The sequence below is a fragment of the Chelonia mydas genome, chromosome 1 (genome assembly GCF_015237465.2).
Source record: "Chelonia mydas isolate rCheMyd1 chromosome 1, rCheMyd1.pri.v2, whole genome shotgun sequence".
Classification (NCBI taxonomy): Eukaryota; Metazoa; Chordata; order Testudines; family Cheloniidae; genus Chelonia; species Chelonia mydas.
The window spans coordinates 345,252,491-345,268,740 of NC_057849.1; the positions used below are offsets into that span (position 1 = coordinate 345,252,491).

General features: G+C 42.5%; 1 protein-coding gene across 5 annotated transcripts in view; it reads right to left on the reverse strand.

Moving 5' to 3' along the window:
* The window catches only part of PPP6R2 (protein phosphatase 6 regulatory subunit 2), a 173,581-nt gene that overhangs the window by 49,692 nt on the left and 107,639 nt on the right, over positions 1 to 16,250 (reverse strand). For all 5 annotated transcript variants that reach the window (XR_006283552.1, XM_037889478.2, XM_037889481.2 and 2 more), the window contains 9 exons: positions 15,069 to 15,184; positions 13,595 to 13,680; positions 13,121 to 13,201; positions 11,306 to 11,403; positions 8,628 to 8,685; positions 6,926 to 7,053; positions 4,215 to 4,390; positions 1,823 to 1,985; positions 1,373 to 1,461 (listed from right to left, as the gene is read on the reverse strand). Coding sequence is in view for 4 of the 5 variants with exons in the window: in XM_037889478.2 (XP_037745406.1) it covers positions 1,373 to 1,461; positions 1,823 to 1,985; positions 4,215 to 4,390; positions 6,926 to 7,053; positions 8,628 to 8,685; positions 11,306 to 11,403; positions 13,121 to 13,201; positions 13,595 to 13,680; positions 15,069 to 15,184 (995 nt within the window). In the remaining variant the exon portion in view is untranslated. The remainder of the gene's footprint in view (positions 1 to 1,372; positions 1,462 to 1,822; positions 1,986 to 4,214; positions 4,391 to 6,925; positions 7,054 to 8,627; positions 8,686 to 11,305; positions 11,404 to 13,120; positions 13,202 to 13,594; positions 13,681 to 15,068; positions 15,185 to 16,250) is intronic.

Here is a 16,250-nt window from a genome sequence, read left to right on the forward strand (position 1 = left end):
GAGGAGCATAGGGTGCGAGCGTGGCCCCGACTAACACTGCTATTCAAAAGAATCCAGTCTCATGCGCATGTACACCCACAATGGACTCCACACTGACCCATGCTCAAAAAAGAGACCTGTCATCGGAGGGTTAGAAAGACTGTGCTGCCACACAGTTAGAAGCATGTGTGGAAATAAGCTGCACTGGGAATCTACTCTGATTTTCATAGGTACCTTCAATAATCTTAATGTTCTGAACTGTGACAAGATTGGGGCAAATTTGTGTCTCTACTACTGATTCTTAAAACTCTGTTTTGATCTAAGGTGGGTGAAAATGCAACCAGGAGTTTCCTGATTTGATGTTCTGGCGTTTATTAATGTCTTGAGGTTTGTTTGTCTGTCTGATACCAGTAAGATCAGTTTGAGGACTTGAAAATCAAAGCACCAGAGGGAATCTTCTAGGTTAACAGGAGAATCAAGCTCTAAACTAGCACTGAGTGAACTATAAAAAATTCAGAGGTTTAAACGCTTATTCCCCCTGCCCCCCCCCACCCCTTTTTTGAGGGGTCAAGAAATTAGACAGAAAAATCTCACTAGCTATCCAGTACTTTCTGGTCTCTTCTGTCACTACTTTCATCCTCTGACTTCTACTGGAATCCAGATTCCAAAGATCGCTTTTTGTGGTATTACAATTTTTAGTAACTGATTGTATAAAGGAACACTTGGAAAGAAACAGGAAGGAATTTGCTACTACAGCACAGTGCTTACAAGGTGTAAATGTGGGGCCTCCGCAATTTAACCATGTCCTATAAACATACAAGTTACTACTTCATTACTGGTTTCAGAGTAGCAGCCGTGTTAGTCTGTATCCGCAAAAAGAAAAGGAGGACTTGTGGCAACTTAGAGACTAACCAATTTATTTGAGCATAAGCTTTCGTGAGTAACAGCTCACTTCATCGGATGCATTCAGTGGAACCTGATCACTCTCATTACAGTGTGTACGGTAACACCCCTCGTTTCATGTTCTCTATGTATATAAATCTCCCCACTGTATTTTCCACTGAATGCATCTGATGAAGTGAGCTGTAGCTCACAAAAGCTTATACTCAAATAAATTTGTTAGTCTCTAAGTTGCCACAAGTCCTCCTGTTCTTTTTACTTCATTACTGAGGAACGTGTAAATCCATGCAAAGTAGCAGCACTTACTGTTTCGTTCGGGGGCTGAACCCACATTCAGGAGCTCTAATATGTCTAAGTGGATCTATCAAGTAACATCTATGAGGAAGCACTGGACAGGAACTTTGCCCCACAAACCTGGGATGTTAGGCAATACTCAAAATGATTACAGATGCAAATGAATCCCTTCACATTTCATAATATTATTGCCACTTACAGTTCTTGTCCTGACCCTGCTTGGGGTTTCCCTCTGAGTCACTGCTTTCTGTATCAACAGGAGAACTACATCTGGGACCTGATTCTGAGCTAGAAAAGAAAAGACCTGAGAATGAACCACAGCTGCTCTGGTCCTGATATAGGATACTTAGAAATAACTCCTAAAAAAAAAAGTTATTACAAGCAACCCTAATAACTTACAGTATAGTCAGAGCCTTGCAACAGTGACAATATATACAGTATCACAGTATGAGATATGGATACCACTGATTTCAATCAGTGCAAACACAGAGGTGTGAGTATTGATCCAGATCCACACAGACAATATTTAGAGAAAAGAAAAGAAAGATTACAGCACAGACCCCTAGCCAGTTATTCCATACAACCACACTCCAAACATTCTTTCACACAGAATTTGTGGAGACGTTATTGGCATTTATGCTTCATTTACCAACAAAAAGGTTGAAAGTCTGTAAATTTTGCCCATCCTTTTTCCTCAGGAGTGGCTGTCTCTGGTGCTGCTGAATCCCATACACTTGATCCAACATCCATGGCCACACAGGGTGCTGGGGGTTTTGAATTCACTGTCTCAAACACAGCTGTCCACCCAGATCCTGAAAGTACAAAGACAAACAGAAGTTGCTAAGATTTTGTACAACCTTATGCCTTCAGAAAAAAAGTCAAAGGGGCCGGGGGGAGGGGGGGGATTCTCAGAGGTAAGATTGTGCAGTGGGAATCCTTGTGGGAATCTACAGGAGGACTGTAGGTGACTCTCATGTTGTTGAAAGAAATCAGGCCATTTATTGATTATCTGAAAATTGGTTTCTCTGACAAATATTGTGACCCCACAATAGGGGAGCACTTATTAAGAAAGATGGCCTTAAAAATTCTTTAACTGCAATGCACTAGCTGCAGGCACACAGTGTGCTGCAGGCAAGATCTGGGCACCTTTCAATCCATCTAGGTACTGTGACAAAGTTCCTCCTCTACCCTGGTGGGTCCTGCGCTTATTGGAGGATTTTGCTCGCCTCCGAGATTCACAGTAGCCCTCAGTTTGGCCACTTTCGTGGCTCAAATCTGCCGTTCACTCAGCTAACCTCATCACTGGTCAGCCTGGGGAAAAGGAAGGAGAACAATCCCCACAGCCTCTGCTGGTCCACCTAATGGGTCGGGGGACAGGCCAGGGACCTTCCCCTCTGGTGGGACCCACAGTCCAAGTCAACTCCTCCTGTATCCAATAGGGAGTTGGGGGGATGGGGGGAACCCGGGCCCACCCTCTACTCCAGGTTCCAGCTCAAGGCCCTGTGGATCACAGCTGTCTATAGTGTTATGTGTAACACCTGTGTGACAGCTACAACTCCCTGAGCTACTTCCCCATGGCCTCCTCCCAGTACCTTCTGTATCCTCACCACAGGACCTTCCTCCTGATGCCACATAGCGTTTGTACTCCTCAGCCCTCCAGCAGCACGCCCTCTCACTCTCAGCTCCTTGCGCGCACCTCACTAACTGGAGTGAGGGCCTTTTTAAACCAGGTGTCCTGATTCGCCTTAATTAATTATAGCAGCTTCCCAATTCGCTACAGGTGTCCTAATTAGCCTGTCTGCCTTAATTAGTTCTAGAAAGTGCCTGAGTGTTCTGGAATAGTCCCTGTTATTTTACCCAGGGAAAAGGGACCTGCTTAACCTGGAACTAATGTATCTACCTTCAACCACTCTTTTGTAGCCATCTGGCCTGACCCTGTCACAGTACTTATATGGCCCTCATCACTATACTATCTTAATGTGTCAGTCATTAATGGATTTCATCCTCTCAATGTCATTACGAAGCAGGGAAGTGCTATTATCCCCATTTTTACAGGGGGGAACTGATGTACAGGGTAGATTTTCCAAGGTCACACAGGTGGCCAAACAACAGAGCCAGGGATTAAATCCAAATCTCCTGAGTCCCAGTCCACTGCCTTATCTACTAGAACATCCTTCTAGCTCCTCAGTTTCAGACACAGAGTCCTAACAGCGATTTGCTTCCTGACCTGCAATGCAGTACCTCTCTTAATACAATGTGTATTGTGTCAAATACATCAGTGGCTGAGAAGCACACATAAATTAGGAGGTGATTCACCAAACCGATATTCACTCATAAATTGTACTAATATCTGAACTTAGTTTCTAGACAAAGACAATTGCACCAATTACACTGTCCACAGAAAGTGCCTGTTGTATAAATATTCTTAATTTAATTGGCCTGGATGTAGATGTCCCTCAGATGATGGCCTGAAAAATATCTGTGTTTTTGTAACACACACAGTAGGTAATGACAGCAGGAAGTTTTTGTTTTTTAAAGGAGCAGACTTGCACAATGCTATCAGTTCTTCTGTAGCAACACCGCTTGAAAAAAATAACAGCGCCTTTAGTCCTCTCACTTAATATCTTCTTTGTTGATTTGTAATAAAAATTGATACTGTTACAGTAATTACACCCTGCTTGGTCCAGGAGCATAACTGAAACGGCACACTGCAATCTTGCAGAGCTCTAGCTCTCTGCACCTGCAGGATGCAATCCCTCCAACATTTTTAAGGCAGAAATACGCAGATGCAAATTCACAATGGGCATTTTATTTCCCAGCTGCTGATGCTACATTACTGAGTAGCCTCAGTAGTCATGTGACATGTGATATGTGACACGTCACATGACTACTGAGGCTACTCAGTAATGTAGCACGTGACATGTGAGTAGTCATGTGGCTTGCAGGTGGCTATACATATACCCAAGTGGTAGACCTCCAGGAAAGACTGCCTGAGACATGTTTCTGGAGACTTAATTAAGATGCTATGTTGAACTTTTTACCTTCAGTAGAGTCAGAGTCTTTCTGCTCAGAAGGATTATTCTTGTTGGTGTTCTCAGTGAGAGGTGTTGTTTGTTCTTCTGGTTCCTCCTCTTCTTCTGAGTCCACACTGCCATCATGATCCCCATTCTCTAGATCACTTTTTGAGGAACTTTCTGAGGTCTGAGATACTCCAAACCTGAATCGTAGAAATCAGAGTTAGAAAGACCTATTAGGCCATGTAGTCCACCACCTACTTGCTAGTCCCAGCAGGAGGGGGAAGAAAGGGGCAGTGCGGATGCTTCCTTAATGTGTGTCTTTTAATGCTTTGATCAATGTAGTTTTTGATATCCTAAATGACAGGGCTTCCTACAGGAGATATTCCTCAGTTTAATAAATGTCCTTCAGGAATTTCGGCCTAACATTCAGCCTAAATTTTCTGTTTTGTAGTTTCTTCCCATAATTTCCCATTTATATTCCCGTAAACCCCTATAGAATCCCTGCTGAATTTACTACACCCTTCAGAAATTCTCCCTGAGCCATCACTAAGTAAAATTTACAAACAATTCTGAATCATTTCTCATAAGTCAATTATTATTCACAATAGTATCACAGGTGTGCACAGCACTTTACACGCATATCAAAAGACAGTCTTTCCCTAAGGAGCATTCACTCTAAACTAAACATAACAAACAAGGCAAGAGATGGAAGTACAGAAGTGGGTGGGAAGGAAAGAGGAAGATTACAGAACACAAGGGAGGGCAGATTTTTCATGGAGATCACAGCATACGTTGTACAGTATGGTTCACAGATTTCTTTTTAATTACAACTGAAGTCACTAAATTACTCTTCCATAGTTTCCACACTTGTAAAATGGGGGTGGGTAGGAGGACTAAATTTGCTAATGTGTGCATTGCACCCTGAGGATATAAAACACTATGAATGCAAACTATCTTCCATATTCTAATTTAGACACACAAGCATTTTCAAGATAATTGAGTCTGAATAGAAAAATCAATTTTCATGTGATCACTAAAAGTCTGACTTACATTTCCAATCAAATGTGAATTATGACTTTATTGCACCCACAATTTTCATTCCTACTAGCAGCAGCTACATATTTCTGACCTTTCATTCAACCTTGTACACAAAAAGGAGACAGAAGGCCTAATTCAATTAATATAGGTCCATCTTCGGTGGCATAAGACTACTTTCTTCACTTAGATTTTGGGGAAATGGAGAGTTGGACAGGAGGGAGTGTATTTGTTATTTATAAACAAAAATTACACAGGATAGTAAACAAATCTTTCCCCTTTTACACACCTCAAATGGAAACTGACTAAAACACAGTTTCTACTCAATTACATTTTCCATACTGCAATGATTGAAAAGGTGGGATGAGTGACCAGTCCAGAACAACAAGAAAGAAGCATCAGAACAAGTCAGCAAAGGATAAACAAAATTGACATTACAAATTATCTTTAATAAAAACAAAAAGATTCGATTTGGAAGTTGTCCCCTTCTACATCCAAGAAAGTTAAAGTTATCAAACTAGCTGGTGTTACAGTGTGCACCACTGATTTTAACTGAAGGGCTCATTCTCAGTGGCACCGAGAATGATCACACCCATCCTGTTAGGATTTATTAATTCGCAGATGATAAAGGTGCTGGAACTGACTGCCCTGGAGATTGAAGTCCTCTACGGTATTTATTTCCAAAATATAGCGCATAGGCAGCAGCATGGCAAGCTTCCCCACACAACCCCTCTACAGTACCTAATGCCTGTCCTAGAGAATCATTTCTAGGCCAGGGAAGTGAGTTCAATCTCAGTCGAGATTCAGAATGAGAACAGCAGGCAAGTTAGTGCCACCTGGCCTGGTGGCTTGTGTGATGCAGATAATTGTCCATTAGCAACTGGACTGAGAATATTAATACATTTCACACAATTCATAGAATCACAGAATATCAGGGTTGGAAGGGACCTTAGGAGGGCATCTAGTCCAACCCCCTGCTCAAAGCAGGACCAAACCCCAATTAAATCATCCCAGCCAGGGCTTTGTCAAGCCTGACCTTAAAAACCTCAAAGGAAGGAGATTCCACCACCTCCCTAGGGAACCCATTCCAATTCAATTTCAGCCTCTTGGTTGTTTCTGCTGTCCAATTTATCCACATCTTTTAAAACTGCTATTATAGAAGAATTTATTATTAAATAATTAATAAATCTAAGGGGTGGATTGCAAATTCATTACAGTACCAGCTATACAACATGAAAGGGCGCTAAATTCTGACCAAAACCAAATTTTTCTTGTTTTCACAATTTTAAAAAGAACCCTATATCTCCTCCCTTATTAAACAAACCAGTCATTGTTCTCTCTACCGCATCCTCTGGAACAAGACATGGGCTTTACTCTCAGTTTCCGGGAGGTGAGAAAAGGAATGGCTTCTAAAAAATTCTTCAAATAAAGGCAGATTCTCTCCTCCACAACTGGTTGTGTATCCTAGCGTTCCCCCCATTGTTACATGCCCTCAAGCCTGGCCTCATTTGTACATGACAGGTGTCTTGCTCTAAGTTTAAGACAAGCAATTATCCCTTTGTAGGAGCAGCTCATATAAAACCATTCTGTTTTATACAAGCAACAGGCTCCAAAGCACATATTTATAAGGAATAATGAACTGGAATATACAACCTGACAGTATTCAGAGAAAAAAGACAGACCTTTTGCTTTCACCTTACCGTGTTCTTGATTTGACTTGGGTTGCATAGGTTATTTCCTTCTCCTCCCAGATATCTTCCTCCTCCTCTTTATCATCAAACTGTTGTATCCGTTCATTGCAGCAGGCCTCAAAGAGGGATGCATTTGGCTAAAACAAATTTCAACAGAAATTTGAAATTCTGTGGATTTCTGGGGGAGGAAGCAACAAGACTGCTGGTGCAGAGCAGAGTTCACAAAGCACAGTGTCTATATACATCTAGTCCCCCGACGGTATATGTACACTTTTCACTTTACTTTCACCCAGGATAAGGAACAGGCAATATACAGAAGTGGAAGGGCCAAGAGTCAGAAAGAGGTTTGGTAAGCCTGGAGGCAGGAAGCCCAGAAGAGACCAAATAAGAAATAAGGCTGTCACAGCCTGGCTTGCGTCTGAAATAAAAGGTATCCCTGCTTGCTGCTTCATAGTCATCCTGTCATACAAATCTCTCCACTTCACCCACTGTGGTAGGGAGGCTTCTCTGCCATGGGGGGTTGCCTCAGAGATATTTCAGACAAAGTAAAGCATTCACTCACGAATTTTCCAGTTTGGAATTTTGAGAAGAAGGAGACGATGTCATGAATACAGTCCACTCCACATAGACAAATGAACTTCCCACAGCATAATCTCGGCGTTCAGGCTAAATTTCAATGGAGTAATTACATTCTTCCTGCTTAAAGCATCCTGTAATGCTAACTGGTGTGCTATTCCTGAACTCTTGCTCTGTCCAACATATAGCACTTTCCACCCCAGCAGTGGCTGCATTTCAGTGGCTGGTGAAGTCACATATTTCTGAACATATACAATTTGTGATCAGTTTGCCAAGTTCATTGAGTGCTTTGGGATCTTTGGATAAAAGGTTCTAAGTGTGTGTCAATTATGAGATGATGTACTGTTACAACCAAGAGCTGTAGTGAAATGTCACTACCAAAAAACCCCCTCTCTAGTTAGGAAAACACAGCTAAGCGTATTAAATGCTACCTGGGGCTGCAGGTTTTAGTTTGCAGTTTCAAGCAAAACACAATGAATTTTTGCATCTCAGAAATGCTGCCTGTGATGTGAAGAGAGAAAAGGGGAGAAGGAACTAATTTTTCCCTGAGCAGTGTAAGGGAAGTTGTTAAAAGAAGCCGTTTTAAGACCAAGGAAATCGAATGCCCTCAGTTCTGAATGGAACAGGTTTTGTCAAGAAACAGATGTAGGGGACTCTTCACTTGCTCCACAACGGGTGCTGACTCAGGAAAGTATGGTGGAGGGGCAAAGGATGGGGTGGCAATACTCAGATCCGTAAGGAACCAGTTTTCTAATATTTTTATTCACCAACTTCTAATCCTATTCAACAGATGAAAAGGGTGGCAGGGAGAGACAACGGGCTACAGCAGGTTCATAGGGCATTTGCTAGCGAAGACAGAAACACACCGTCCAGCTCCAGTGGCCACTCCTGAATGGAGTCTTAGAGCTAGACGATGCAACAGCAGATTGAAAGAGCAAGAGAATTGTATAGTAAGGTGATTTCAGTGCCCTGATTCCCTTGCTTGGAGATAGGCACTGGGGCATCTTTTTCTTTACTACATAAATAAAATACAGCACCCCTTTTCTCCAAGATGCAAATGGCTGCATCTGATTCAAGCATGGACTGACCTGCTGGAGTCAGTCCTGTTCAATAAATATCCAAAAACCCCACTTACACTGTCATCATCCGCATCTATGTTGAAGTTTATCTCTGCAATCCGGTCAAAAGGTGCACTGCAAAGAGAAATCTGCATAAGGGCTTGGAGCAACAGGTACAAAGACAATTAAACATAGAAAGACTTTGCAACCCAACTTCTCTGCTGTTCTCTGCACACTCACTGCTGTATTATTCCAACCCAATGATTTCTTTACTCTAGTCCTTGAGGGAAAAATAACGTAAACTTGTATTTCTGCTTCTTTGCAGGTATCACTTGTAGATCTTGTTCCGCTCCTTAGCATGAGACCAGTGGGACTATCCTAGCTCATAAGGTATTTTGACCGTATAGAGCAATGTAGCAGGACAGAGAACAAACCAAGCCCCTACTGGCTGTCACATGCAAACTCCTGCAGAGCATAAATGCTGCCTGCAAACGTTTCAGTCAGCTCCTTCAACTGAGTCACAGACAAAGCTCCCAAAGATAAAGCCAATTCCAGCTGATCACAAACCTCTAAGAGCGTCTCATATAATCATGTTCCGTCCTTACTGATCACTTATGTAGCAGCTCTAAGTCCTTAGTGGATAATGATGCAAATCACAAAAACCATCAAACAGCTCACACTGGCAATTAGGTTAAGAGAGACCATTACTAGAACTGGAGAGGGTTCCACAGAGCAGGAGTGCAGTTCATTGGAATAACCTGGGGGGATTGAGGAGGGGGATTTTACTCTGTATCTACACATGCCTAAATCTGGGCAGTGTTATTTATGTCTCAAATGTTATCAATTAAAGCTATTAAGTTAGCGCATCTGTTGTAAAATATTAAAAAATATTCAAATGACCATCCCACTAAAAAAGGGGTCATTTTTAATTACATCTTAAGTCACTTCTTTCATAGGTTTCACCAACAAATATCCTACACTGGAACAGTTTTTGTTTTATTCTCTCCCCCTTCCTATTCATCCTCATGGGAATGGATAGTATGTTCCAGCTACATTTCTCCATCAGCTTCAGTTTTACATTAACGGTCTCTACATGACTCCCGATAGAACTTATGCTGCTTTTTCCCCAATAACTGATTTAATTTCTATTTTATTACAAAAATGGGAAAAACAATCAGATTAGCCCATAATCAGTCAATTGCATGCTGGATTGGAACTTCTTGACCCTATTAACGGTCCTTATGACCACAATGCTCAAGAAAAAGGCTAGAGAATATCTAAGATTCTCCCTTCACACTGAAAAGTAGCTTCCATTTATTTGAATATCATTCTAATGGAGACCCTAGAACTTTGAGGATGCTGAGACCTTCCGAGCTAGATGGTATTGACAGCTTTCAGGACATACTGGTTGGTACTTTCTTGAGGGTGACTATAAAGATGGCACAAACTCATCTGAAGCTGGCATACAACATGAAATGGCAATTTGAAAAGAGTTATTTTACTCAGGACCTGGTAGTGACTTAAGCTCTGCTATGAAGAGAACAAACAATGAACTTCCCAATAACTCAGATTCATCAGGAGCAGCAAAAGACTCAGAATCATTGTGCTACCACAGAGCTTTCCAGGCTAAAAACTGCCCCTTTCCACTGATCACCAGGTCACTAAGGCCATCAGCCTCTAGCATTTTTCTACTTGAAATTAAGTCTCACAAAATGGAAGGAGACCTCTAACCTTTTAACGCTATATGAAATATAGTTATAAGATGTTATAATTTATTTTTAATGACAGAAACCTATAAGGGTGATAACAATCTCAGGAGACGGGGATGGGGAGGTGTTTTTAATGAGATTAGCATCTCTTACATAACAGCTGCAGAGTCATTATCGCTTAGGGAATGTCTACAGTGCAATGTAAGCCCAGGGTTCGAACTCAGGCATAGCCTAATTGGATATTAGGAAAAACTTTTTCACTAGGAGGGTAGTGAAGCACTGGAATGCGTTACCTAGGGAGATGGTGGAATCTCCTTCCTTTGAGGTTTTTAATGTCAGGCTTGACAAAGCCCTGGCTGGGATGATTTAGTTGGGGATTGGTCCTGCTTTGAGCAGGGGGTTGGACTAGATGACCTCCCGAGGTCCCTTCCAACCCTGATATATTCTGTGAGAGCCTATCCCCCACCCCCTTCTAGCTACAAACAACTCATACTAACCGAGGGCTCAAACCCAGGGTCGCAGGACCCCACAGGGTGGAGGAGCCAAGCCTGACTTAAGTCAGGACCCAGCATTCAAGCTCTATTGATTTGCAGTGGACTCATGCTGTGGGGGTTTGTTTACACTGCAATAAAATACCTGCGGCGGTGTCAGCAGATTTGGCCTTGCAGGGCTATAAAATTGCCATGTAGACATTCAGGCTTGGGCTCTGAGAGCCCAGCCACTTGAGAGCCCAAGCGGGAACATCTATGCCGCTACTTTTAGCCTTGTAGATTGAGGCTGCAAGCACAAACCCGGGTTCTGAGATTCACCACCGAGGGTTGGATTTTTTTGTTTTGGTTTTTTTTTTTTTTTTTTTTGCAGTGTAGACGTACCCTAAGATTCTGTAACATGAAATCCATCCACCTCTCCCTTCTTAATGTTTTTTGGAATTGCCTTAACACTTGCATGCTTCCTTGTACGTGAGGAAGATGAAGATTTCCTCGGGGACTTCATCTGACTGCCAATCTTCAACTGTAGACATGACAAAACTGGAAAAATGAACTCACTTGATATTGTCATCCTGGTCTGCAAACTCTTCGTCATTGAAGCCAAACTGATCCACAAAGTTGGCTGTCATCTGTTGGATTTGGTACTCTGAGAATGCCTGAGGGATGCAACCAGAGACTGGTTATAAGGCAATTCAAGGAGTTTAAAATAAACATTATAAGAAGATGCTGTTAATCAAGCCCATCCCACCTACGGTCTACTCCTCTGAGTGTGTATAGTGCCTAGCACAATGGGGCCCCATTCTTGGTTGGCCCTTAGCCACTACTATAATAAACTGAACTATGTAATAGTAGTAGTTCAATTTTCCAAACTAGGTATTTCCACCACTATTGTTCGTTAGGACTTTGCTGCAGTAGCCAGCAAACACCTGTTTTTCTGACGGTCAATATACTGAAGTCCTCCTGTTAGCACTGCTGTTGAAACTCCCATCCCACCAGTGCAAGGGGGAAATTCCCATTTCCCTTGTAGAGAGAAGTCAGTTAATTTCCCTTGTTTTTATGGGGGGCTTTTAACATAGCAACTAGGGAAACAAACACATTTGGAGGGCGGGGAGTGTATTTGCAAAACCACAGAAGTTAGCTGGGGGACTCAGGTGAAGGGGTAAGTAACCTGACACTCATTTTTTTAACCTCACTAGATTTCAGGTTAAGGGTGTCCCTTGGATTCCCACATCTGGTTTTATATGGCTAGCTAAATCTGAACTACCTAAAATATCTTTGCTGGATCTAATCTGCCCTGCCCTTTCCTAAACTGCACCTCTACTGTCTCCATGAGACATGGAGGCACTTCTCCCATTCTACTCTCACCTAACAATCACTATGCAAATACACCCTTCAGCAGCCCTCAGAGAGGGCTTACACAGGAAAACTAGGCACCTCGGGCCAAAATTCATTGGAGGGGGAGTCCAGGGCACGCCATGCAGTACAAGCACTGTGGTCGGGATTGCCATACTACAGATCCGCCAGGACCAGCTGCTCATCCTGCCACTACTCAGGGCCCTGCTCACTTATGGAAGCGCAGGCAGGCCAGACCTAAGTGGTGCTGTGACCCCGTGCACCAGGTCACAAGCCTGCTCATTCAAATTAGGCCCGGCCACACTCCATCAGCGTAGGTAGGGGCCCATAGCGTATGCCTGCCTCGGGCCCAATGATGGGTTAAATCCAGCCCTGCTGATGTCCAACCTGGCTCTACCAGTAACCATTAGGAGATTTCAATTATTTGCCTTCAAACACAAGAAAGCAAAATTCACCCCCTTCACTTGGCTCTGTCGTTTTATAAGAGAATACCTATTCAATTGCCTTCCCTTTCCTTTATAAATAATACCATTTTAACCCATAGATCTCAATGAGCTTTATAAAAGAGGTAAATATCACTATATCCCAATTTTAGAGCCGTGGAAACTAAGGCACAGAGAGATCATACCACAGAGCTGTGGGAGAGCTGGGAACAGAATCCAGGTCTCCCAACTGAGCACTCAATCTAATGGGTCACACTGCCTCTAGCAAAATGTCTTCCCCATGGGCACCTCAGCAGGTGAGCAGTCTTCACCAATGGTCAGCTCTACCCTCTGCTGCAGTGAGTGAGTGACATTTTCCACATGGCACAAAAACTTTAGGGTGACAAGATTCAAATACTGGCCAAATTGTCCTTCTCTTCTTGTAAAACCATCTCTACCATTAACTGATTAGACAGACACACAAGCAGCTTTAAACCCTGGTAAGAAGTCAGGAAGCTGCACCATAGTGAGAAGGATTAAAGATGAAGCCAGATATAGTGTGCTTCTCGGCAACAGTACGAAGCACAGAGTCTGTCACCTGTTGGAGGGAGAGTTCATTGGGGAAGGCGCTCTCGATGTCCTCATCCTCACTGGAAGAATGCAGATGGTGGGTGCTCACCTGAAACAAAGATCACAATGAATACTAGGGAAAGCCAAGAGAGGTCACAGTATAATCTTGCCCTATTAAAAATCTATCACAGCCAGAGACCAAAGCGGTCTAGTAGGAATTATTTTCCTTCAGAGGGCAACATCATGAGACACAATGCACATCAGAGAGGTTGCCAAGCTACAGCAGTACTGTTGCTAGGTCAGAGAGAAATCCCTCACACTCAGCACTATAGAGGAGAGGTTAACTATAACTCCCCACTCCGGCCCCTGTATACCCGCTGTGTAGGATCGAGGAAAATATCACAGAAAAGGCTGTATAAAACCAACAATTTTCAAATAAAACAGGTGCCAGAAAGCACCAGGCCCATCTGAAATATGCAGAAGGGTTTAGCACTGTCCTTACCAAATCCACTGTATTCTTCCGGTTGGTCTCTCTCAGCGTCTCTTCTACAAAGCTCTCCCACCTCCCTCTGCAATCCTCAGGTAGCTCTGTAACAAATGGGTCACCACCATAGTTACCTCATTGCTCAAGGAACAAAGGACCAGTGCCAGTCAATGGAACATATCGATCCCACTCTCTCCCATATACTGGGCAATGTTCAGATCCACAGACAAGTAAGGAACAGTGTTCTGGGGTACATGCATCTCAATCCCTGAGGCAATATTTTATATAATATGTTTTTAATCCCTCAGCACTTGTACAACAAAAACATGGTGATATTTAAAAAGATTAAAAACACTCCTATGACCCAAAGCACTGAAAGAATCCAACAAAGCAAACAGAAGACAAAACAAAAATATGGGGCCAAGACTGGAAGTATACACCTGAGGAAGAGAGGTATATTTGAGGTGCAAAGAGCGGAGAGGGCATTGGCTGAGATGGATATCAGAGCATGGAGAGATTCCAGCCCTAAGGACCTCCAAAGCAAAGTTAACTCATGCCATTTCATATTCCTTGGATACTATGTACTGTAACTACTAGTTCTGCCCACGCATTATAATGTACCACTTCAGTTCTGGGCCTCGCTCAGTGTTTAACATGCTATTCTCCCATGCAATGAGCCGGGTTAGAGAGCTAAAGAGAATAGCAATAAGGCAAATTCTTCAGTCAGTGTAGCCCCTAAATGGCCAAGGGAACTACAAGACAACACTTAGAAATTCTTGCACAATGCAACCTCTCAAGTTGCTAACATTAGTGTTTGATAAGCATGTAAGAAGCCAAGAAAGGTGAATGATTCCTCCCATCTGCACCAACGTGTTTTCCATTAATATACTTAACTGGGTATCCTTATCTCCTCCTAGACAAACATAGGGTTAAGTGGGCTACGCAGTGGCTTTTAAACTGTAGGCCAAAGTCAAGTGGGGTCAGAAGAACATCGTCTGCCCCTGTGTCTCTCTCAAATAGAGAATCAAGCCTTAGTGATAATTTACTAATAGAAACCACATTCTCCCCATAACACCTCTCAAGCCCCAACACCCACACTTTATTTATTGTCATTTCTTGATATGTTATGTCTAAACTAGAGTGTCAGCTTCCTGGGACAGGGCCCCGTTCTCCCCTGTAAATCTAAGGTACTGCAAAAACGTATAATCTCCTGTTGAGCAAGGCAACCTGTAGGACAAAATGAGTCAAACTCTGCACATAGTTATGCAAACACAATCCCACAGACTTCGACATGGCAGTGTGCATGTAAGAGAGAGCAGAATGTGGCCAAAAGCTTCCATAAGAATCAAATATAAACATTCAGCCAGAAATCTTTTTTTTAAAACTGTAAAATGGGATCTTACCAGCATGTAAAACAAGGCAAAATAAAGTGTTTCAGAAAGAGCTATTCAATCAGAAAAACACATGATGGAACAGGGACTAGACCATGTACCTTTAATGAATTCACTGGTCTGGGTCTGCATGGGGCCCTTCTCCATATTCTGTACCACAGCATTGGCTATTCGGGTAAGGTGGCCCATATTCCCTCGCCTCATTCCACCTTCTGCCCTGAAAACAGCAACAGTCAGTACCAGTTCAACAAAACACTCACCAGCAAATTCTTAAGAGTCACCGGCTGCTGCCACAATTTAACATGTGTAAACAGTAATTACTACCAGTGTGGCAGATGTAAAGATGCTGCATCAACACAGAATAGGCTGAAGAGGATGAACTGTCTCACAACAGAGGAGCCAGGTCACATTGTCTCAGGCAGATAGGGAAGAGAGAACTCCTACTGCACTGGGTATACCAGACATCTATAAAAGCAGCTATGAGATACTAGCACAGAAGTAGATAATTTTTTAATCATAACTTCCCTGAAACAAAGACACAGCAACAGAGAAATATTCGAATCATGGCTGTATTGAAAAAGCACTGGAATTGTAGTTGAAGGTAAGAGAGAACAAAAGAGATCCTAATCTATAATGACATATTTCCCTCAAAGAGAATTTCTGAAAAATAATCAAAATTAAGTTAAATAATAACAAAGTCACATTGCCCCTGTATTTTCGTTGCTCTGGTGCTATCCAAGGAAAATGTCAATCTCAAAATCAATCAGTGAGTGAAATGGCTGAGACAATCTTCCTATCCACACTATTCAGAAAAGAACTGAAGTGACTCAGGAATCAAAATATATTCACATTGATGGCAGGTGGCACTTACTCAGCTCAGACCAGAACGACTCATCTAATATAGCAGATCTGCTTTCAAACTGGCAGGTGCTGACAATCAAAAGAATGGACAGAACTCACACAAGTAACCTAATTATTCATTTCAACACTTCATTCACATTACAGAGTATCTCATCAAATATTCAGGTTTGAGGCAAATATTATTTGCGCAGCACTAACTGAGCGCAAGGTTGACATAGGCAGCCCTGCTGAATATTGTGGAGGCTGGTCCAAATCAAAGCACATTAAAAACACCATAGAAACACAACGTAAAACAAGTCTCCATGCCACCCACTACTGAACCCTAGACAAAATACTGTAAAAAGAAAACCACCTCTTTTATCTGAGCTCCTGGAGGAGATGTTGATGATAAAAGCATACATTACTTTAGTGACACGTAAAAC